At 35.2% G+C, this 25,729-nt stretch overlaps 1 protein-coding gene across 1 annotated transcript; it reads left to right on the top strand.

Moving 5' to 3' along the window:
• The first annotated feature begins 9,656 nt into the window (after positions 1 to 9,656).
• On the top strand, positions 9,657 to 10,289 carry LOC145661597 (uncharacterized). The gene has a single exon (XM_081726916.1). It carries the CDS (start codon positions 9,657 to 9,659, stop codon positions 10,287 to 10,289), a length of 633 nt encoding a protein of 210 aa, XP_081583042.1.
• Positions 10,290 to 25,729: the final 15,440 nt, after the last annotated feature.

The following is a 25,729-nucleotide window of genomic DNA, read 5'->3' as shown; positions in this document are numbered from 1 at the left end:
GGATAAGTACCTTATATTTACGTTCATTAACGGATTCATCTCTTATATAAACAACAATTTGATACTTTCCTGAAAAATATTTCTGAAAAGAATCAAGATCGTTTAGATCGCAACCATTCTTTGTTTTAACATTAACATTTGCATCTCTACAAAGTCGCTCTGCTTTACTTTTCCAAACTTGATCATCTCTTTTCAAATTATATAAAGTGTTTCTAGTTCCTTCATATTTCTCCAAATACCAAACAATACTCTTTGGCAGACAGAGCATGTCAGATCCGTTAATATGGACAATGTGACGGTTAAGCACTTTTTCCATGTCTTCAAAACGGGCGGCATTACAATCATTCCTAATACCTTGCCCGCTTACGTTTTTAACTATATGGAATCGAAATTGGAGTTCATTTCCGAGCAAGAATTCTTCATTGGAATTTAGTATATTTTCCAATGAAGTTAAAATGACTTCAGCACTTAAATCGCTCTTTCTTCTCCAAGGAATATACGCTGGTTTTTTGTTTCTACTGTTCGAGCTATCGATACAGAGACCAACGTAATCCTCTGCTCGGGCGTCAGCGAGAACCTCGTCTAACGCAAAGGTAACTAATTTCTTAATATATCCTTCCGGATTTTCAATATTGTTTTCACCAGAAGGACGAACAGCGATTTCTCTTCCACGAAGATTAAAATTCGTGAAATCTTTTGTGCTGTCTCTTACGATTTCGAAGTTACCATCATCTGATTTTTTAAATTGTTTGTGACCAACTTGGTCGCGCCTATGCGACACATTTCCATGAGATGGTCCTGCCTGAGGAGATACTGCTCCATAGCCAATAGTATCCCGTGAACATTGCACATCTGGATGAACATTGTTTACAGGATTTGTTCCCTGGGTTATTTGAGCAGATGAAACTGCATCGATACCCAACTCTTCTTCTAAAAACTTACCCAGTATCTCCATATAATCATCATTATTATCAACGGAATTTTGATTATATTCTTGTTGTTCAGCATCATCAACAATCATTCTATCATCTATCATATTACCCAAGTTTGAATTTCCTTGGGGGGTATTGACTATGGAATTGTTACATGACGATGCTAAGACATTACGTCGGGCCAAAACAAAACGCGAGCCATACTGATAAAATTGGGATACCTCTCTATCATTTACTCTATCAAGTTGTCCTTCTCCCCTATTAAAATAATGAATAAACCTCTCGTGCGCTAAATGATACATGTTCTCCCCTCTGAAAAATCCTGCAGAAAAAAGATCTAACACATCTGCAGAGGAAAGACATGTATTCAAAACTGTGTGTTCATCAGAAGCAAAATACTGGTGTAATAATGAAAGCAAATACTCACACCTTTCACTCCCTCTATGGCCATCCTTCTGTAATTTAACAATTTTCTGCCAAGCCGCCAGGACTCTTTCAGCATTATGCAACCCCTTCAACTCTTCCTGGAAGAGGGTTTCATCGACGAGGTTAAACTCCAAGTTAAAGAACTCCATCTGTAATCAGGAATTGAGTTTCTTCTTAATATAAATATAATAATAATAATAATTTGATGTTTCTGTATGTCTGTTAATACAGTCACTTGAACTTCAATATATCTATTTGTTTTGTCTTGTTTTGTTTTCCTTAACACAATAATTTCTTCTTATGTTCAATTTTTATCTTGACTGATAATAATATACAATAAATTTAAATTTGAAGATGTAATAAATTACGTCATGCAGGTATCCTCGTCAGCATTCAAATGATTATAATTGTACAACAATACGGTATATATACAAAACAAAGTATGACGTCACACAAATATAAAGTGGTAGAAAACAAGTTTCAACATGTTTTGCAATTTTCCTCGAAGTTTGCAGTGCAAACGATACGTAAAAGATTTGAAAGGGGAGGAAATCAAAGCCATGCCGCCTACAGTGGGAGAGGAAATCAAAGCCATGCCGCCTACAGTGGGAGAGGAAATCAAAGCCATGCCGCCTACAGTGGGAGAGGAAATCAATGCCATGCCGACTGAGTGGGAGAGGAAAACAAAGGAATGCCGACTGAGTGGGAGGGGAGATCAAAGGAACGCCGTCTACAGTGAAATTATAAGGGTTGCGTTACATAAACATTTTTTCTTGAATGTTAGTGAAAATATTAAATTAATATGTTGAAATTAATATAAGAACTCCAAAAGTTAGAAAAAACAAACAAAAGTAATGAAAAGAAAAAGTGAACATGTCCGTTTGGACATTAGAGATAAAAATATTTAAACAGTATAGTGAAAATCAGAATAGGGACGCCAGGAGATTGGAAAAACATAAAATGATGAAAAGAGAAAAGTGAACATGTCCGTCTGGACATCAAGAATAAGAATATTTAAACAGTATAGTGAAAATCACCATAAGGACGTCAAGACATTGGAAAAACATAAAATGAAGAAAAGAGAAAAGTGAACATGTCCGTTTGGACATTATGAATAAGAATATTTAAACAGTATAGTGAAAATCATCATAGGGACGCCAGGACATTGGAAAAACATAAAATGAAGAAAAGGGAGAAGTGAACATGTCCGTCTGGACATTAGAAATAAGAATATTTAAACAGTATAGTGAAAATCACCATAGGGACGCCAGGACATTGGAAAAACATAAAATGAAGAAAAGGGAAAAGTGAACATGTTCGCCTGGACATCAAGAATAAGAATATTTAAACAGTATAGTGAAAATCATCATAGAGACGCCAGGACATTGGAAAAACCTAAAATGAATAAAAGGAAAAAGTGAACATGTCCGTTTGGACATTAGAAATAAGAATATTTAAACAGTATAGTGAAAATCACCATAGGGACGCCAGGACATTGGAAAAACATAAAATGAAGAAAAGGGAAAAGTGAACATGTCCGTTTGGACATTATGAATAAGAATATTTAAACAGTATAGTGAAAATCACCATAGGGACGCCAGGACATTGGAAAAACATAAAATGAAGAAAAGGGAGAAGTGAACATGTCCGTCTGGACATTAGAAATAATAATATTTAAACAGTATAGTGAAAATCACCATAGGGACGCCAGGACATTGGAAAAACATAAAATGAAGAAAAGGGAAAAGTGAACATGTTCGCCTGGACATCAAAAATAAGAATATTTAAATAGTATACTTAAATCGTGTATAGGGACTGTGGAATTGTGGAAAAACAATGTTCTAATCTTAACAAAGGAAATTTAACATTTCGGCTATCATGATAGATACTTCCGTCAATAATTTTATTATAAGTTCCCGTAAAAGTTTGTAGTTTGCACTCAACTCTGTTAGTTGTCTTTTCTTAGTACTGCATAATATGTAACTAAATCTTCTGCACATCTAACTTAATCATATTTAGCTTTTGCGCATAAAAAATGCTATAATTTGTGCGTGGGGGGGGGAAATGTTTACGTTTATCTTAACATTGGCTACTAGCTAACATATAATATACCTACTGCGCAACCATATCACGCACTGGTAGCCGTCGCGCAAAAAAATAAACGATTTTGTGCATGGTGGGAAAATGTACACGGTCATCTTATCATTGGCTACTAGCTAACATGTAATGCACCTACTGCGCAACCATATCACGCACTGGTAACCTTCGCGCAAAAAATGAACAACTTTGTGTATGGCGCGAAAATGTACACGTACACCTAAATAGTGACTTACACATATCTACCCTGTATTATCATTTACTGAATGTGTTGCGTACAAAAAACAACAAATATTACATATCGTACCTATATAAAAACTACTATGGATCTCTTGCGTACGGAAGCGGTGTGTATAGATACCATACGTTGTCTAAGCATTATTGATCTTCGCGTAACACGTACCTATCCGCGCACGTTACATTATAATGTTCGTCTTCGCATTCGCGTCGGCGTTCGGACGCGTTTTCCATTCGCGTAGCCCGCGCCGCGCCGCGTTTTCCGCTACCGGGCACCCGCGTTGCCGCAAGCGGATATTAATGATTACGTATTCATATCTAAGACAGTTTCCTACTTGTGCAAGCAAATATGTCTATGCAGAAACCATTAGGTAAGTGACAAATTGTTTTTTTATATTCAAATGATATTAAAATTGAAATTGTGTATAGGTATAATACATACAAGACAATATCATATATAAAATCATGTGTACCAATGCATGACACAAAACAGTGCAACAGCACAATCGTACAAAGTCATACATACAAAAGCTGCAATACACATCCACACATACAGACAAGCACATGTACACACACCCTAATGCTTCACCACATACAAGTAAAAGGCTGTCTACTATCGAAAAGGATAAGGCACAAACACACATACAGACACACATATGTACACACATACGTGTTAATATGTCACCACACACATCACATACATAGGCAAGTAGCAATAATACAACAGGAAACACAAAACAGAAGGCTACCAAGGCCTACAGAGGCAAACCTATGTACATGCACGGCAATGCTCCACCACACACATCACATACATACGAAATGTTGCAATAACACAACAGGAAACACAAAACAGAAGGCTACCAAGGCCTACAGAGGCAAATCTATGTACATGCACGGCAATGCTCATCCACACACATCACATACATACGAAATATCTCAATAATACATCAGCAAACACAAAAGGGAATCCTACCAAGGTCTACAGAGGCAAACCTATGTACATGCATGACAATGCTCCACCACATACATCACATACATAGGCAAACAGCAATAATACGGCAGCAAACACAAAAGGGAATCCTACCAAGGCCTACAGAGGGAATGCTCCACCACACACATCACATACATAAGCAAACAGCAATAATACGGCAGGAAACACAAAGGGAACCCTACCAAGACCTACAGAGGTAAACCTATGTACATGCATGGCAATGTTCCACCACACACATCACCTACACACGGAATGTCTCAATAATACATCAGGAAACACAAAACGGAAGGCTACCAAGGCAAACAGAGGCAACCTATGTACATGCACGGCAATGCCGCACCACACATACCTCATACATAAGCAAAGCCACAATACTACAGCAGGAAACACAAAGGGAAGTCTACCAAGACCTACAAAGGCATGCATTTGTACAAGCATGATAATGCAGCATGAGACACATACATACACACACACACACACACACACACACACACACAGACACACACACACACACACATACATACATACATACATACATACATGTACACAAAGAGAGAGAAAGAGAAAGAATGAAACGGATGTCTATCAACGCACAAACAAGCAAGAGGCAAATATACTTGTAAATAGATGCCTACATATAAACATATATACATATAAACAGTTGTGGGCACGTACATATACATATATACACATATACAAACAATATATATGATCATAAACCAAAAACGTAATCAAATACCCTCAAATAACGGATTCATATCAAAAGTTCATACAAAATATGCTACAAACTTGTCTTGATATCATTCTCCTCCCCTTTCTCATTCTACCATTTCACTCATCATAACGAAAACTAAGATAAAATAGCTCAACATGTGTATTCTTGGGACGTAAATCTATTAAATGTCATTTACATGTATAAAATACAAATATACCAGTCACCCCACCGTAAAAAATGTCTTACTACGCCCCTAAAATACATATAGACCATTTTATCCTATCTCTTTCATGAATATTTAATCTTTCTAGCCTAATTTTTTAAAAATAAAAAAGATTCCAATAAATGAATGAATACTGGTTCCATTTTATTCAGTCAAAACAGAAAAGTCTTCCTTTTTACGGTCGACCGTCATAAAAACATCACTTGTCATTCAAGGGAATTCCGGCCAGGAAGGAAGAAAAAAAAATGTCAACAAAAACAACCTTACCTGTGTCATTCATTGATAGTTTCGTAGCCCGGAAAGGGAGTTCTAGGGGGAAAGGGAGGACTGGTTCATTCACGAGTTTTGCTATTATTTTTTTCTTCTTTTTCTATGGACGTAAACAAACCATTATTCCTATTTCATTCACAAACTTAGAGGATTACCTGAGTCTCCCAAAAGAGAAAGTATACCTTCTATTTGGTTAGAAGAGCCTGGTCTATAGGAACACAAAAATGCTTGTAATTCACGTATATTTTAGCATAAAATGAATAAAATTAACATAATTAATTCCCGTTTTTAATCTTTTATCATTTCCAAATACTTTTCACATCGCAATGGATTGTAATAACCCAAAAAATTCAAACATATATTCGTGTCATAATAGTACTTTACTCTTATAGAAGGACGTATTTACATTGAAAAATCTGTTAAGATATGATTCTATCATTTATATTTTCAATACAAGAGTTCAAGCACCAATACCTACAATCAATAAGCGTGTTTACTACAATATTATTCTATTTCTCAATCGAACATATAATAACTATTTGGTTTCTTTGCTAAAAGTGGTACGGTAAATCAGTGAAAAACGTTTACTCTGGTCCCGGGTTCAATTTATGTCCATAGAAACTTATGTTGGACAACATTATGTCTAATTTTTCTCGGATTCATCCCGCTTTCATTAACTGCAATTTATAATCTAATCTAATCTAATATGTTAGTCTAACTGACATAATTGTGGGACGTTAAACTGATCAACTTCATTTTGTTTTTGCATTCATTATATCCACTACCATTTACTTCAAACGATTTCCAAGTCGTAGCAATTTCATTCCATTAAACATCAAGGATAGCATATGAGTTCCCGCCGGGATCAAACCCGTGTCCCCCCCCCCGTACAATCAAGTGTTGTTCCCTCTAAAACATGTAAACAAATACTCGTTGATTCAAAGATATGTCTGCTAAGAGAACTGATTCCCTCCCTATGTCCACATTTCAAATGCATAAAAAATAATAAATATTCTTACCTTAATGATGAACTAATCACAGGCGTAATGAATATATCACCAGCAATGTTTCATACAAAAACAATCACAACGAGTAATATCACACAAATAATATCAATCAGCCAAGAATCACCAACTCAAAGAAACAGAGATCAACTCTGAACGGAATACTTGTTCAATAATAAAATGTTCGCTTCTCTTCTTACCAATTTTATAAACAGGTCTTCCCGCCAAAACAAGTTTGGGCAACTCAGTTCACCCCTCCGTCCCTTCCGTTGCAACATGTGTTTCGGTGCGGGTCTCTTTACAGCAGTCATAAACAATAAAAGAAAGAATGTTTCGTTTCAATACAATCTTTACAAAAACTCGAGGAAAACAAATTCATGTAACAACCTAACTGTTACGTAAAAGGGGAACAATACATAAAGCTTTTCCAAGTTCAATGTCAACTTTGGGTTTTATTTTCTCTTTTTTTTTCTGTAAGGGAGTAAAAAATTTCTTGAAGGACATTCACATTCCTAGAATGCAATCTTCACAAAGCTCTCTAAAAAAGTAGACAATAATCCCTAACAGTTTCTTTTTTAACAGTAACTAAATTGCACAATTGTGTTCCAAAAATCTTTTTGAGGGGGACTCTGGTATCTATGTGAAGGCCACTCTGTAATTAAATCTGATGGTTGTATCTAACGGTGAATCCTAATTTTTTCACGGCTCCTTTCGGGTGAAGGACAGTATCTCATAAATACCAACACAGAATCACAAGTATATCCTCCAACAAAGATAGATAAATCTTTAAAGAATTCATCAAAGAACTCGTATATAGCCAATAATAAAGCTTTATTTTCAACTTAGCCTTCCATCAAGTCATAGAGTGCTCCAGGCTTCATTTCTGAGAATTTAGGTGTCAAGGATTTTTTTCCAACATCGTTTCACATATTGGCAATAATAAATGATGAAAGAACGTACCAAAAACATCAATAAAGTTTTATTTTTTCAAGATAACCTTCAGTCAAATTGTATTTTCTACGAATTTTAACTTTCACAGCCATAAATTGTCAATAAACACATATTTTCAACGTAATAAATAACATAAAAAACACTCATAAATAGCAAACATCTCTCTAAAAGCTTTTATCTTCAAGTTATCCATTGTCTCGACTCGGAAATACCTCGTCTCGAACCCTAATTTGCATACGCAATCTACGAAAATCCACTACTGACGTTGACTCCATGATTTCCGCTAAACTCCATGAATTCCAACACAAAATTGTCCGCAAGTGTGTACTAATGGTCAACAGATATGGTGCCCTTTTGATGCATGAAAATGCATTTACACATATTACTGAAGGAACTATGCAGACTCTCCATGAGTTGCAGAATAAATTTATTCCTCACGTATAGAATTCTCCTAATGTCTTTCCCACCGGTTGCCATGTCTTACGAAATTTAAATCACTTCTTGACTACTTTCCACATGTAATCCAATTTATTGACTGAGTGATGACAAAAATATCTGCTTGTAACTAGAGATTACCTTGACTAACCAGATATTGTAGTTTTCATTTCTTAGGTCTATGAAAGTTACGGACATTGCAATTACACGGAAAGATACGTAAAATAGACGTTCAATAGCACCAACTCAATACTTGTGGGACCATTTCAAAACGTTTGCCTTGAAAGCAAACCTAAAAATTATTTTAAAAATAAATAAAATAATAATCAATAACAGGGTACTGTTATCTATTCTAATGGTATCTATTCTTGAATTATAGTAATCTTGTAACAAAAATGAATAGTGGTTTGTTCAGAAATTCGAAGAGGAAACAAAACTATCAATTATTTTAAAATTTAACGTCAGATATAGTTTGAACGAAAAATGTAGATATTAAATTGTAAGACAAAGAATCTGCGTACGCAAGAGAACGTACATATCCAGCCCAGTTTGATTTAAATTAAAATTAGATAAGGATTAACACTAGAATGCCCAACGGAACATTTTTGTTCCACCATCATCTTCATTGCAGTCCTTATCTATTAATTACCGCACGATTTTTATTACATTCTGTGACTTTTAATCTTTTGAAAAGAGGATGTTATTGCGAGAAAATTACCTTCGTAGGAATTATAGATTTCTAGATATTACCACATACCCCTAGAATGCCCGCGGAACAATTTTGTTCCACTATGCTTATGTATATGAGAGATACACTATTATGCACATTTTATTCTCCCTTTTTTACACTGACGTTCATTGTCCCTCTTCTGTTTGCATCTTTATCCCTCCCCTCAATGCGTTCTCCCCTCCCTCAACACCACCTATCCCTCGTTCACTTCCTCTCATCCGCCTACCATGGAAAACAAAGGCTTTATATAGTGTTTCAAATTTTGCACTAGAGGCGCTGTGTGATTAGCTTCGTTTCACGTACCATAGTTATGCAGCTAGTTATGACTTCTATTTGACTAAGTCGATGGGAATTAGGCGTTGATTTGTGTTTGAAAATGTCACGAAAGAAAGGACTAAGCACGGAAGAGATGCTTCAAGTGTTTCGTGAGCTATCGGAGGGAGATTCGGGAGGTTTGTGAGACAGCAGCCTCAGCGGCGACGAGGACTTCATTCCTGTGTCGTCAAGTGATAGCAGTTTATCTCATGAATCATGCTGTTACCACATCTCTCACTCCTGTTTCTCACATAAACGGGCCTGTGATGTACAAGGTGAGTTGCAACATAACAAAAAAGTAGTGAGGGAAAGTGTTCTGATGAGACACAAATGTCAGATTCTCTGGCAGATGATGGGAGCGAATCCATGTCAGAAACTGTGCTTCAGATTCAGCGTGCGTGTAATGCAAGGAAACAGTCCAGTTTACAAATTGGTACGATAATTATTGCTCCAAATGGTACCAATTGGGAGGTAGTACGTCCAGCTAATCCTGCAAGTGATAGGATTGCTAAGCAAAATGTACTGAAAGAAAAACAAGGTCCGACATCACACGCGATACGCTACATTGCTGATGACAGTGTTGCCAGTTCTTGGCGCCTAATAATTGATGATCCTATGTTGAATAGAATACGGACATACACAGAAGAGGAAGCACGCAGAAAAACTGGAGAGGAAAGTTGGTCGATGACACTTGATGAGTTAGAAGCATTTATTGCAATAATGTACGTTCGTGGTGCTACAGGGACAAAAGGTTTCAAGGTACATTCCTTATGGTCCCAGAAATGGGGTGTACCCTTCTGCCAAAAGGCGATATCTAGGAACAGGTTCTTGGAGATTCTGAGATACGATTCGACGACAAGTCTAGGAGACGCGGAAGATTGGAAACAAACAAATTTTGTCATATTTCAGAAATATGGTATAAGTTCGTGGAGAATTCACAGATGTGCTATGTACCAGACATAACTGTGGATGAACAGTTGTTCCCGTCGAAAGCGCGATGTTCTTTCACGCAGTATATGCCGTCCAAGCCCGATAAATATGAGCAAAAGTTTTGGGTAGCCGTGGACAATGATACAAAATATGTAATAAACGCCTTCCCCTACCTGGGCAAGGATGAGTTTCGTCCGGCAGGGGAAGACTTTCAGAATATGTCGCGATGAAACTATTTCAGCCCTTCTTGAAGAAAAGAAGAAATGTCACGCGTGACAATTACTTTACTTCAGTAGCACTTGCTAACAGACTACGTTCTGCTTCTGCTAGTCTAGTAGGAACTATGAATCGTTCACGCAGGGATATTCCAGTTTCTGTGAAAAAATCAAAGGCTCCTTTACATTACACACAGGTGTTGCAACATGGACAAACTACCCTCACGGCTTACCAGGCAAAAGCGAACAAAAGTGTCATGATACTGAGCACAATGCATCCACAAATGGAACTGCAAGCAGATGGCAAAAAGAAACCTGAAACTGTTATATATTACAAAATAAAGAGTGGTGTACATTCAGTCGACATGATGGCTCGCAAATATTCTGTGAAGCCTGCCAGCTGACGATGGCCTCTACACACTTTTTGTAAGTTACTGGACCTGGCAGCAATTAATTCCTGGGTGCTGTTCAAAATAGTCACCGGAAAGGTCATTGAACGTCGCAAATTTATTTTGCAACTTGCAGAGGAACTGGTAGAAGGGTACATAATAGGAAGGAATAGAAAGGAGAGTCAGGCACCGGGAACATCAACATTTTCCAGCTCTACGGAAACTGCACGAAGGCGTTGTCAGATACGCAAGAAGTATAAAGTGGGTTGTGGACGATCGTGCAATGTGTGTACGTCTTGCAACAAGGTTGTGTGCAAACAGTGTACTGCGAAAGAAATGAAAACATTTGTATGTATAGCATGTTATGAAAAATGATAATACTGTTTGCACCTTGAGGGCGGTGGTGTAGCAATTCAAATGAACACTTTCCACAAAACATTTTTTTTTAAATTTCTGTTAGGTTTTCTTCGCATTTATTAGTTCAAAAATTATCATTCCTAGCAAACACTTTTTTGTAATATGAGCAGAGAACAAATAAATGTAACTTCATATACTATAATGTAACAGCATATACTTCAGATGTAACGTAAAATTTTCATACAAAATAAAAGCACTTGAACTTAATTCCATATATTCTTCACTCTAGCCTGCTTCTCCCTCCCCCACCTCCCCTGCGTAACAACAATGCTAGAATAATGTGATACGTCTCTGTTGAAGTTATTAGTGGATTAAAGTATATAATATTAAGATTTTGAAAAAATATATTTTATTTGCAATAGAATCGAAAGAAGTGGAACATTTCTGTTCCACTGGGCATTCTAGGTATGTGGGAAGTGCGGGCATTCTAGTGTTAAAATCTTAAGATCTTTATGTGAAAATCAACTTATTTGATACTCCAACAATTACAAACAACGTTTTAAAATGTACTTACTTATCAAGTATGAAAATCTTATCCAAGGCCAACAGCCGCCATAATAAACAACAGAATAGAGCTCTCGTTTTCATCCGCACGTAGATATGAAAAATACATTGAATTGTCCAAACACACACAGAGAGGATCGCCAAGTTTGTAATTTCGTGACATATATGCTCTTCCCGCAATAAAATTAAAAAAGTAAAAACACATGTGTGCAACATATTTGTACGCAGGGAGTGACAGAGATAAAATTGTTTAATTAACTAACTCTTTGCCATAGATTAAATACTACCTTCACGAAAGCTCTCTATCAAGTTATGTCCTTTATCAACTGAGTCCAGTTTCTACTTTGCGTTCCAATTTCTCCGAGATTCACCTTAATATTGCCCTCCAATCTGCGCCTAGGTATTCCTAATAGCCTTCTTCCGATTTTACTTTTAGTCAAAATCTTCAAAGAGATCTTATTTTCTTCCAATGTGGTTATTTGACCTGCTCACCTGAGCATCCTTGATTTAATGACTAACAACGTATGACAAATAGTATAAATTATCTAGTTCTTTATTACGAATTGATTAACTAGTATAACATTAAATTCATAGTTTTTTCTAATGCAATGTGAGAGACAATATATCTACAATTTAAAATACACTAATAGAATATCTTATAGATGAACGAATGATCTATAAGGACGCGAAAATCAATTAATTCAGCTACTCGAAAGTAATACCAGATAGTAACATTTTACAAACATCACTAGGCCTATATTCGTTGAATATGGAACAACTAGTTTGAGTTAAAAGTGAATCCTTGCCCAAAAAATTCTAGCCACCGATCTCCCTTTAAAATGTATTGTAATCTTTATTTCTAACAAAAGACAGATAGGCAAGGCAAGAGAGAAATCGGTCTGTATAATGAAACATTATTCGCGCTGCCAGATTTCAAAATAAGTACACTATTAGCCTGTTTCCACGATCTAGGGAAAACACCTTCACCAAAGCATCTATTTAAAAATCGTGATAAAGGGTTGGCCAGAGATTCTGCAGTATTACGTAAGAAGATTGAACCGATATTGTCAGGACCAGGAGAACGATTCAAAGGTAAAGAAGAAAGAAGATGCCATACCTCGTCAGGAGAACTACTGAGTGAAGACAACGAGTGTGAACAAACTTGCAGAACAGAAGGAAGCGGCGTAGGAATAGTCTGAACACAAAAATTCTTGTATGAACTAAAATTATAGCGTCCCTCAAAATATACTAAAAGTAAATGAATGCAGCTAGTTAAGACATTGGTTTCTTCTGAAGTTGTATTCAAAATTAACATGAATGATATTTAAACTTTAAATTAATACTTAATATAATTATTTCTTTATTTGTGTTAATTTTTGTTATGATGTTGATTGTTTCGTTCTAAACATTGTCGGTATTTCATTTTTAATTTGTACTTTGTTTGAATATATATATAATGTATTTAATCTTCTCTCTCGTTCAAAAGAATAATTATATTAATATCACGATAATATCTTTTCAAAACTTTCTAATTATGTCCGAATGAATAATATAGATTTTGTTAACTTTTAATTTCCAATAAGTAATAATGACATCGCAATGAAAAACTTAATTAGGACTCAAAAGTAAATAACTCGTATACCATAGTTTGAATGTACTTTCTCATTTCGTCGATGAATTTTATGAATAATTTAAAATAAAATTATGAAAATTAAAATAAATATGAAAATGATATTAATATAAAATGAATATGATATATAATTATATGAATTGTAATTTTTGTGTATACGAGGTTCATTCAAAAACTTACGTAATTATTATGTAATATTTAACGGTCCAGGATTTTTTTATTGTAAAAAAGGTCCTATTGTTCGAGCACCATTATATGTAACGATATTGTGTATTCTACATGTAATTTTAAATATCATTTCTTGTATTTACGGGCAATAGGTGTTATTGAAATATGCACAAGCTAGTTAGAAGAAGGAGAAAAAATATGAAAAGAAATTAAATTAATTTCTTTTCTGATATTATTATTGATATCTTGTCGATATGATAATCTGATGATATATGTTATTGGTTGTCAGAGAAACGAAAAACATAATATATAACAGAAAATCTATTTTGTAGAATCAACATTTACAATATTTAAAAAGGTGTAAATGTTTAATTCTTTACGTACTATAATAAAAGTTAATATCAAGATGGGGTGTTTGAGTGGATTTTAGTAAAAGATAGTAGACTAGATTATAATTACTCGACCGGTGGGCTGAAATGTAACACTGAAAATACAGAATAAATACAGTGTTTACATTTTAAACTACATGAGCTACCGCCGAGAATTGAACGCGGGTTTCTTGCGCCAAGTAATTTTGTATTTTACGTATATAAGTACTGAAAATAACTTACCTGACGAAGTGTAAGTTTTGAATAATAACAAGAACCTAATCAAGACATCAAATTACATGTAAAACTCTCGAGATGAAAGCTATAGACAATTTATTCCATATTACTGTTCTTCAACAAGTGCGTGCCTAACAAGGGAACCTTCCGAAAATGATAGTTGCAGTGAAAGATGTGACCTATGCCAATTGAAAAAGCTGTAACAGAGAAGAGCATTCCCAAAAAATTAGCTGCCCATAGCAATAGGTTCAAGAAATATAAGGGGTGGAAGTTCGGGAAACAGCAAAGTTGGACAAGGGGAGAAAAGTGCAAATTCCGAAAAAAAAAAAAGAAAAAGAGGGCACGGCAAAATACAATGTTGACAAGTGATGTATAAAAAGAGACTTGCCACAATAGGGAACCAATGAAGGCCACCAGTGGGGTTAACAGTGTTGCCAACTGCAATGAAAAGTATATGTTTTGCAAAGAGCACTATATGAAGTGAGTGCAATATTCAGTGTCAACCTGTCATGTAAAATATAAGATATGACGTGTATAATCAGTGGTACAATCTAACAAAAGAAAATAGAAGAACAGAAGTACGAAAAATACGGAAAAGGTGGAGGTTGGCCATAACGCGGCACATTTGATCACGAGCTGTACATATTAGAATGAACAAAACAAGAAAGCAACAACTATGCGGGAAACCGACGTAACTACAGTCGAAAGGAAAGAGTTCCAAAGTTGGCAACACTGGCCTTGAAAATCCAGACAATTCTAATATAGTTAGGCCACTCGCTTTACAAAAGGAAAATTCCGGCAACAGACATTAGCTTTCGCATCATTTGTGCATGCTCGTCAACATTGCACGTGCAATTGTTCGATGAGACAATGGTCCAAGCAGAAGATACATTTGCAGTGAGCACAGCGGAATACTGCCAATCCGTCACACACGGTACGATGATCGCCTGTGAATGTCTTCAAACAGTACTCTAGAGGTGTCGGAACCTTTGGTGGTCTTTCTATCACATATTCACACCTGTAGAAAGCAAACATATTCAAAGGCTTGAATATACATGCCGTAAACTGGAAATAGGTTAAGGCTTCAAGTTTCTGGAAATTCTCGCGGGACCAAATGTTAAAGTGAGTATCTGATAACACAAGCTCTGTAACGTAGCGCACAAAGTTCTTGTATGGTCTAAAAACATAAACATCAAGTGGTTGTATCAGACCCGTACAACCAGGAGGGATCAGCTCAACTTTGAAATTCACTCCGGATGGTACATGCTTGTAGAGCAAGTTGGTGTCTTTGTTAGCTGTCCAAGAATAAACTAGTTGCACAACATCAGTTAGGTTTCTTTTGTCATCTCTTCTTCGTCACAATCGTATATGATAATGCTCGTCATCTCTGCTGATGGAACTCTCTTGTCACCAATGTATGTGTAAATGGCAGCAGGCAAAGGAACATTACCCCAGAAGACCAAAGATTTTTTTTTTTTTTTTTTTTTTGTCAACTCTTCCGAATATTATGGCCTTCCCAAACACAAACTGCAAACATGCGAAAGAGTAATTTAAGCGTGTTTTGGCCAAGTTTGGCAGAAAATACTGTTTCGAGACATCACAGGCTATCATTGTACCATGTGTGACGGATTAGCAGTATTCCGCTGTGCTCACTGCAAATATATCTTCTGCTTGGACCATTGTCTCATCGAACAATTGCACTACAATGTTGACGAGCATGCACAAATGATGCGAAAGCTAATGTCTGTTGCCGGAATTTTCCTTTTGTAAAGCGAGTGGCCTAACTATATTAGAATTGTCTGGATTTTCAAGGCCAGTGTTGCCAACTTTGGAACTCGTTTTTCTTTTCGACTGTAGTTACGTCGGTTTCCTGCATAGTTGGTACTTTCTTGTTTTGTTCATTCTAATATGTACAGCTCGTGATCAAATGTGGCGCATTATAGCCAACTCCGTCTTTTCCATATTTTTCGTACTTCTGTTTTTTCTATTTTCTTTTGTTAGATTGTACCACTGATTATACACGTCATATCTTATATTCTACATGACAGGTTGACACTGAATATTGGACTCACTTCATATAGTGCTCTTTGCAAAACATATACTTTTCATTGCAGTTGGCAACACTGTTAACCCCACTGGTGATCTTCATTTGTTCCCTATTGTGGCAAGTCTCTTTCTAAACATCATTTGTCAGCATTGTATTTTGCCGTGCCCCTCTTTTTTCGGGATTTGCACTTTCCCTCCCTTGTCCAACCTTGCTGTTTCCCGAACTTCACCCCTTATATTTCTTGAACCTATTGCTATGGGCAGCTAATTTTTAGGGAATGCTCATCTCTGTTACAGCTCTTTCAATTGGCATAGGTCACATCTTTCACTGCAACTATCATTTTCGGAAGGTTCCCTTGTAAGTAATAGTTTGCATGGAGTACACAGATTTTTTCTTAGCCTTCCATTTGTTATTTTAATTACTAGTAATTAATTTTCTGATCCCAGGGAAAATATTCCCTTCATTGATTTAATAAAATATGTGTTGAAAGTGCACACTATATTTATTTACATTTAAGAAATTTGGTCTCTGTATTTTTCTCTAATTCGTGTTCTCGAAAGCATTAGTGACGTTTTTGCAAAAAAAAAAAAAAAAAAAAAAAAAAAAAAAGTCCAACTTCAATGGCTAATAACTGCGGAATCAAAGTTTTGGATACAACAAACATTTCCCGTTGTTGGTAAATAAGTCAAGGTCTACTTTCATACCAAATTTGGGCCAGATTGAATGTCTGTTGATTGCATACGACAATGTTCAAAAATTTTTCTTCCCATCTTTGCGCCAGTTATGAAGACGAACTTTTACAATAATAAAAATCCAATTATTGGTTTTGGCCTTAAAGTAGCTAGGCGACAGACTCATGTTTTCAGACACTATGATAAGCTGGAGCCCGAAATTTTTAAAGCTTTGGCGTATATATATATATATATATATATATATATATATATATATATATATATATATATATATATATATATATATATATATCCCTTGAGATTGATTATTTTAAGAAGAGAAGTGAAATAAAGCACTAGAAGGATTACAAATATAATTAAGAAATTTCTGAAATACAGCATATTCGTCATATACAGGCATAGCGTGGCAAATTATTAAAATATTTCAATTTTGGATTAGTAATCAAATGTTCAATATTAATCTCCACTTCTAGTCCGAATTATAAAATAATTACCAGACTTCCCTTTTTTTAGAAAATATTTGAATGATTTACAAGATGTTCTAAAACAACATCGACAACGATTGGGAGAAAATTTCTGACACCAAGATAAGACGAAATACATATACCAACATGGGCGTAAATGTGTTTGCTTTCATCGCTATGACCAACCGAAATTTTGTCAGAAAAATGCAAAAACACCCATAACTCGAGAACAAAATGTCGGATCGAAGTCGGGTAAAAGGAAACGCCCATTATTTTTAATCGTAAATTCCATTAATCCACAACTGAGCGTGGTACAGGGACGGTGCAAGGTTCACTCCCAAAGAAACTGAAGAATTTTTATGATATTTTATCAAACGCTGAATGACAAAAATACATAACATTCAAATACAATGTTTCAATTAACAAAAATCATAGAACATCGTTCAAGTTAGAAGAACGCTGTTAGAATTTGAAAGAAGCAGATATACACATGTTTGTTTTATCTACTTTATCAATATCATGTTTCATTTCTCAATACAGAATAAACTCTCAGAGGGAGAACTAAAAATGAAACAAAGTCTTTAACGTCTCACGCCTTCAGGCTAATGAAGACGATTGATAAGTGAAAGCTAATTATTGTGAAATAATTCATAGAATGAGAGTATAGGAGAAAACGGAAAACCGTGAGAAAACTCACAGACACGATGTTGTTCCCCACATAGTTTCATGATCGGGGGTCGAACGAGCCGAGCCACTGTACCCCATTTTGGAGGAAGAACTTTATGATTCTCATAGATGTTTCAGTTGAGTAAATAATACTATGTGATATATTAATGTACTGAAACATGGCTAAATAGCAGTTGTGTTCAGCTTAATCACATCTATCCCTTTGGTCATTAAGAGACCGGTAGATGACAAACTTAGAGAACGTTTCTCCACCACCAGCAACATACGCTGGATTATGAAAGTAAATTTCATCTAAAAGATAACAACTTATCAAATTAGAAATATTGGAAATGTTGCTCATAGGTATATGCATATTATAACTCAAACACAAATATTCATTTTTAAGAGTGCAGCAGATGAGAATGGGCAAAGTTAGAATAATAGTGAATAGTCTGGAGTTGTCACTAGATATTTCGACGTATTTACGGTACCTTCATCAATGGATAATACTCCATTCTCTCCTCTCTCTCTCTAGCTCGTTGTTCGTTGCTTTTGCTCGCTCCCTAACAAAAAGTAATGATGTTCAGTGCAAAATTCATGTAGTTTTTTTTTTTTTTTTGTCCGGAAATGGTAAGAATGTTTATAGGTAATTTATTCTCAACTTGTGTCCCCCGTCCAATCTGGCTCGCGGCAAAATTGTTGGTGGCTTATCGTTAAAGTGGTTTTCTGAAACATTTTTAATACTTCTTATTGTTTTTAAGAAACAAGTGGTCTATCGGGCTAGTAAAACGATGGTAGTAGGGTTGAGAACTAGTGTTCTAGGCTAATTGTAAGAAAATATAAGTTGAATGAATAAGGTATACAGACATCAAGGTTCTAAGATTTATGAGTTTTAAGCATTAATTGTTGGTCCTATCGTAGATAACGAAGTGATACAGGCAGTTTTCTAATATTGGAGGGATGGGAGACCAGACTTTCAAGATGTCAAAGCAAAGAAGCTCATAGTTAAATTGTACAATATGTTGTAATGACAGAGAACTACATCGAGAAATAGTACAAGAACTTCAATTCATATCGATAAGGTTTAGACATTAATATGTTGAGAATATTTACTAGGTGTCCATCGTATAAGGATATTTCACATTACAATGCCCAATATGTGGCAGGTGATTTGAGATGAATTCTACCAAAACTAAATAGTCAATAAAATTAAACTAATTTGTACAAATTATTTCACTATAACTTTAATTTCTTAACCTGTAATACATTTATTAAAAAGTATGTTAAATTCAGAATAAATTGATAAGATAGCCCACTTATGGACTTGTAACGGTGAAGATGACTATTTTAATTTATTGGAGGGATAAGAAGAGAGGCAGAAAAAATTTAGGGGCAGGAAATTTTGATAAACCGAGTACGATGTTATTCACCACAAACTTATTTTACCAGAAATCGAACCAGGGACTCCACACACCAGAAGTAAGCGCTCTATCACTTAACCAGTGTGCCTCCTGAAAAAAAATGAAGTGCTACATGAAGAAAGAAAAATCAATAGCGGAAGCAGTTTAAAAGAGGGAAAAATCAGGTTAAGGCTAAGGTTATTAGGAGAAAAAATTTTGTTTTCAGCGATGTAGTGAAATTTACGATGGAAGCTCAAATATGGAAAAGAAGAAAAATATTGAAAATTGATGTAAATATTGTATTTTATGGGGGACCGCAGTGGGTCAGTGGTAGAGCGTTCACCTCTGGTGCATAGAGTCCTTGGTTCGATCCCAGCTCGCGCCAAGTGAACTTTGTGGTGGACAAACACCGTATACACGTGGGTTTTGTCGCAATTCTTTCGTTTCATCCCATTTTCTTCATTGTACCATTTCATTCATTTCTCATCATCACCGTCTCCTTTAGTATATCCGGCATAACTATGGTGCGTAAAATTTTAAGATTTCATTGTATGTTATGACTTTTAAAATTGTATTTTTATGATATGATGTATTACAGGTTCTGTTCCATGTAACGTTCCGCTCGTAAAAATTGTATTTCTTAATTACTAGAAATCTACTCAAATTTCATTAAATCGTATTTAATTTAGTGTTTCCGTTTATAATAAAACAACACTATCGGAACAAGACTATTCAATCTTCAGTGGAAATGAGGCCTTTGTTTCAAATTCTGATTAGTGGCCGGCTTGTATCTTATTATTAGACTAATAATGGTATATTTAAAATTTTGCAATCCAATTTGAAAATACTTGTTAAATTGTAATACACTTTACAATTTCCTTACTCAAAGTTCGATTTTCAAGCAGATGTCTGATATTTCAGAATACTGAATAATTTTCAAAGTACAAATCAAATCAAGTTAAGTATATTTGATCCCAAACGTTTCAGACACTTGAAATTCAAGATGTAAAATAATTACAAAAAAAAAAAAAAAAAAAGAGAGAGAGAGAGAGAGAAGAAATTTAGTTTCCTTTAACAGCCGTTGATTCAAGTTGCCTTGTTGAAATGTACTTTTCCTTTTGTATATACTTAAAAGGTTTTTCTGAGTTAACCTGCAGCAATTAGAAAATTAATTACAAATAAAATTTAATTTTCTGTTCAAACAGGAAAATCTGTTTGGATCTTTAATGGCACTTTGTAAATTACTTCCTCTGAGCCTATGTTCTTGGCAACGTTGATTATTTAGATGGTCGAAGATGTGAGAGAGAAACAGTAGATTTCATTCCAGACTGCAGCAGCAATAAAAACACAGATAGAGATGCGCGATATAATGACCCAAAGGGGTGACTTGGTTTGGGAAATCTTCCGTAAACTCGTTGCACCATTCGAGAAAACTTAAAAAAAAAAAAAAAAACTTTCTTCGGTTCTTTCATTTATGAGTTTCTACCCTTTTGAGCTTAACCATTAGAAATTACAGCCACAGTAGGATTTAAGAGCACTCACACAAACAACTATATTTGTTCATCACAAGCGATTTTATTGGAGAGAGAAACTAAAAAATTCCTGACACAGCGAAAAATTTTCAATTGGAAAGTTTTCTTTTCCTTTGAAACGAGAATCTTTTTTTTTTTTTTTAATAGTTGTAGTTGTGGACATCGCTAAGCAGAAAGTATATGGATGTGTGCCCACATTTTCAAAGTTTACAAGCTTCAAACGCCAAACAGGAGTAGCAGGAAATAAAGCGAATCTATCCTCTTGTAGAAAGTTCTCTTTTTTCTTTCTTTCTTTATCTTACTACTTTCTTTTCACATGTGAATGTGTGTCTGTGTGTGTGTCAATATCATGTTCCAACCTTGTTTGTTTCTTTTGATCGACCTTTTCTTTATTTTTCGTTCCGTGTCAGTTTATCCTCTTCTTCTCACGTCTTTGGTCACAAAGAATAAAGAAAAAGTCAAACCGCTGAAGAGAAGGAGTCAGTAGACCAACGTCTCGATTTGAAGAAGGATGGACCACTTCTATTGAGACAACGTCCACCACACGGAGCGAACAATAAGAATGTCACTTTTCTACTACTACCAAAGGAGAGGGCAGAAGAGATTTTGCAATGACGTTCAAGAGATCTTCAGTTTTCTTTTGACTTTTTCTGCTTTCTTTATGATTTCATTCGTGAAAAGAAAAACTAGAGATAAGAATGATGCTTAAGAAAAGGTCCCAAACACCCAATCTTTCCCAACAGTTTCCAGTAGTCTTAAGTTGATCAAAAGGTGAAGTCTGTTGGAACATCATATTTCTGTTGAACAGCTTCTAGACGCAAAACTTTCTAAACAGAAGCACTTTATCTAGTTTTGGCTAACATATTCTTCACTTTTCAAAAAGAAAACTAAGCAGAGGTGTTTGAATGTTTTTATACTTGTGTATCTTTCTTCTCAATATTTATCGAAAAAGATGAAAACTGAAATTCTATCTTCTTGCCGAGAAGCCAGCTCTGAAAACCAAGCTACAATAATACAAATCCAATTTGATACAAAGTCTATAAGTTTTGTCCTTCAATTATAGTTGTTCGTATAAAATGTTCAGACTTACCTCGGTCTACATGCTATCCCTCAAAGATAACAGCAATTTGCCCGCAAAGAAACCAACAGCAGTTTGCGTTTTAAATCCGTGTGTACATGTCTTGGAGTTTGTGCATTGAAATACTGATTGTCAAGTTTTGTGGGTAGATTGCAATCCTTTCATGATGAGCTATTCGCGTTAAGGTTCAAGATAAATTGGAAACTTTGAACTTTGCATAATATGTGCTTCTTGTACTTTTAATTTGTCTTTAATCTATCCAAATACATAAAAGTCACAACTACTGAAAATTATGAACGTCAAAACACTCTACACGAAAGATTCGCATGTTCAGTCGCTATACAGACCTGGGCATCGATATTTTTCGAGCCCTGATCTGACATCGATTTAGTGTAGTAGAACCTTTCTATTATTTATAATTACGTTACTAGACTTTCATTCATTACACAAAGTGTGCATATTTTTTATACTCTGCTAGGTGATTAATACAAAATGATAACTTATAAATATTAGCGACGTTATTTATTTCTTATATTAGTTACAAGAGAAAGATTACTTCCCTCGAAGTCTTGGAAATAGAAATCTTTCCATCCTACCATTATTTCACATTCTATCTTCAAAAGGTAACTGAAATACCCAACAGATCGTATCTTCCTGAAGATATGCGAGGAAGTTCGTGTGTAAGTATATAGACACAAATTTCAGTATTTAGGGACAAGCAGAAACGATATACAAGGAGACATCTTCAATAATTATGTAGAAGAGGTTAATTAATTTAAATATTTATGTATAGAACAACTAATGAAGATGCAGTGAATAGGAAAAAGAAGAACCAAGCTAATAAGAGATATAAGTAGAATAGGGAGAGCAATAACTCTAAAATTCTTATCGAAAGACTTTATCTCTGCGATTGGTATCGTAGAAATTAAAAGAAATGTCTTTAAAACTTTAATTCTGCATTGTGTGGAAGACCCGCGTCCGATTCTTGTAAAATCTCATGTGGTTCGGCTGTAGATTCTCGTCTCGAGTAGGCTAAGTGTTGGAAAGGATACTGAAATCCAAATTAACCAATCAACATAATTCTTCCTTTTCCATATGGATATAAAAATTAGTTCCAAACTACAATTGAATAACGTAGATTCAAGGTTTGCTAAGACAAGATATACACTAATCTTAAAATAGTGTAAGATAATTATGAATCAAGAACGATAGAGAGTGCAAAAATCTTTCGTAACATGTATTCATCAGCAATTATAATTATATTATAAAAAAGAACAAAGAAACTATTTTAGTAGATGAAGAGGAAATAAGGAAGATTATTTAAAGTAGTATGAAAACAAGAAGGGCTAAAACAACAATCATTAGGTTGCCTTTCTAAGGAATGTGTTACAATGGCAAGATTTTAAACCTTTTGGTGATAAATTCCCGAGGTTTTAAGGCATATAATTAATTTCTTGGATAGCACTTGACTAGGAATAGAAAGCCAAGTCAGTGGTAAAGTACTAATATTTCAAAGATCTTTTGGAGTCAGACAAACTTAACTTCGAAACAGACAGAATTTCACACAAATAATGAGTCACGGAACCAATGTCCTAAGGTAAAACTGACTACCTGATAGGAAGATACAAACGTAGAATGGGCTACATTGGCCGAAGTAATGTTTGGACATGAATTCTATATAAAATATTTCACAGTTTTTACAATCGAAACTGCACAAACAATGATCTACAAAGAAACAGTAGTTATTTGAGCCATTGTGAAACAAATGGTATCAACTGTCACACAGTGTGATCGATGGCTTCATGGATACCATGTCACGTAGGATTGAACGGTTATGTGTTACCAATAGTGATGAAATAAATCACTAACTTCATGAACCGTGTCCCGGACGGACACAGAGTGAGCGGCCCAGCTTAACCCAAACAGAATCATGATGCAAAGTGACCTGGTATGACGGCGAGATGACGAAACATCATCATACACGTGAGAAGTATGCATGAGGCTACTAATGTAATTCTGATCAACACGATTTTCTCCTCTCTCTTTATCTTTCTCACACACAATAATCTATAATTTTTATTCTCAGATGTTTGCGCTTGTTAAAGTATTGCACTGAAAGACAACTACAAGGTTTATTAGAATCTAAACGCTCAGGAATGACAAGAAAAATAAGCTACATGTTTTAGTAAAGAGGGTTAGACAAGATTTAATCGAGCAAACCTGTAAAACTTGTCGTTTAGAATCCAAAAGATGCCACTGAACAGAAACAGTTTTTTTTTTTAAAGAAAATTTTTTTTATTTATTTATTTGCAAGGTCTATGTTCAAGAACTACTGTGTTATTTGCAAGAGGGAAAACGAGTAAACATGAAATTACATTTGAAATATACAAGACATAATATCTTAATTAAGAAATGTCAGACCTGAAATTAATTAAATGAATGTTCGACCTCGAGTAGCAAAAATCATCCATCTACTATAAAATTCTGCAGTAATGTTGCAGAGGTGGTATTTCAGCTACTACCGGATTTGTTTGTGTCACTGAGCCTGTCTCAGTCTCCAGATCTGGCTGGGTCTGAGAAGCAAGACTCAAACCAGGATAACCAGGACAAAATGTGATCTCAGATGGAAACTTTTGTAACCCAAGTGGCCAAGTTATCCCTCACCCATTCCATCACTGTCTAGCAAGGGGACTCGCCAAGTACAAACCTCAACATCAGGAATGGTTTCTTCTATTTTCTGGTATATAACAGTGACCAACATCACATTTTTCAGTTATCTACTTACTTATGGGGATTGAGTGGCTCAGTGGTAGACCACTTACCTTTGGTACATGGGGTTCCTGGTTTGATTTCCAGCCAAGTAATTTTGGCTTCAACAATATCGTGTCCGTCGGTTTTCTCCGGGTACTCCCATTTCCTCCCACAGTCTCATTCCACCAGTTCTCGTATCATCATTCACTTGCCTTAATCATCTGTCTCCCTTAGCCTAACTGGCATAAACGTGAGACGTTAAACTGAGATATTTCATTTCATTTCATTTCATTTTCTGCTTACTTATGCCAGGATAGTGTATTACCTGATCTCCAAATGGATGTGCTTCTGTTACCACATCTGGATTGATTGAAAACAATATTCAAAGGTAAATCTTTAGAGAAAACGGCTTGGAAAAGAGTATTAAGTAGTTTCGAAACAATTAAGTTTTGTAGCATAGTATAAAGTTATGATTATATGTCAAACAATAGAGATCCAATATTAACACCAGAAGTGGTAGATGTAACATTTCCTATTTCAATAAAGGATAAGGGCGGAGAACGGGAACTTCAATCCATATACAGATCCTTCTTTTGTATTTCTTACAGCTCCTTTTCTGATACCTGTCGACAAACAAATGACCAACTTAGAGATTTGTTTCAAAATATTTGTGATACTTATTAATAATACACTTCTTGGCTTTACAATATTGTAATGTTAGTACGTCTATCTGTTCGTCCGTTACTCCACATGATAACTCTTGAACGAGAGAGATTTTTTATTCTTTATTTTGTAATAGACAGCTAGAGCGATTATCTCGGCCGAGTTCGTTAATGTAGTCAATTCGCTAAAATCTTCACAGCTGAGATGACACTAACGGTGGCTATACATATGGCATTCATTCATTTATTCATA

The sequence above is a fragment of the Thermobia domestica genome, chromosome 10 (genome assembly GCF_964235325.1).
Source record: "Thermobia domestica chromosome 10, izTheDome1.hap1.1, whole genome shotgun sequence".
NCBI classification, from domain to species: domain Eukaryota; kingdom Metazoa; phylum Arthropoda; class Insecta; order Zygentoma; family Lepismatidae; genus Thermobia; species Thermobia domestica.
The sequence above is the reverse complement of the archived record's forward strand: the minus strand, read 5'-3'. Positions and strand labels throughout refer to the sequence as shown.

Coding starts and splice junctions, on each gene's coding strand:
- LOC145661597 (XM_081726916.1), top strand. CDS start 9,657: ATGTCAGATTCTCTGGCAGATGATGGGAGCGAATCCATGTCAGAAACT.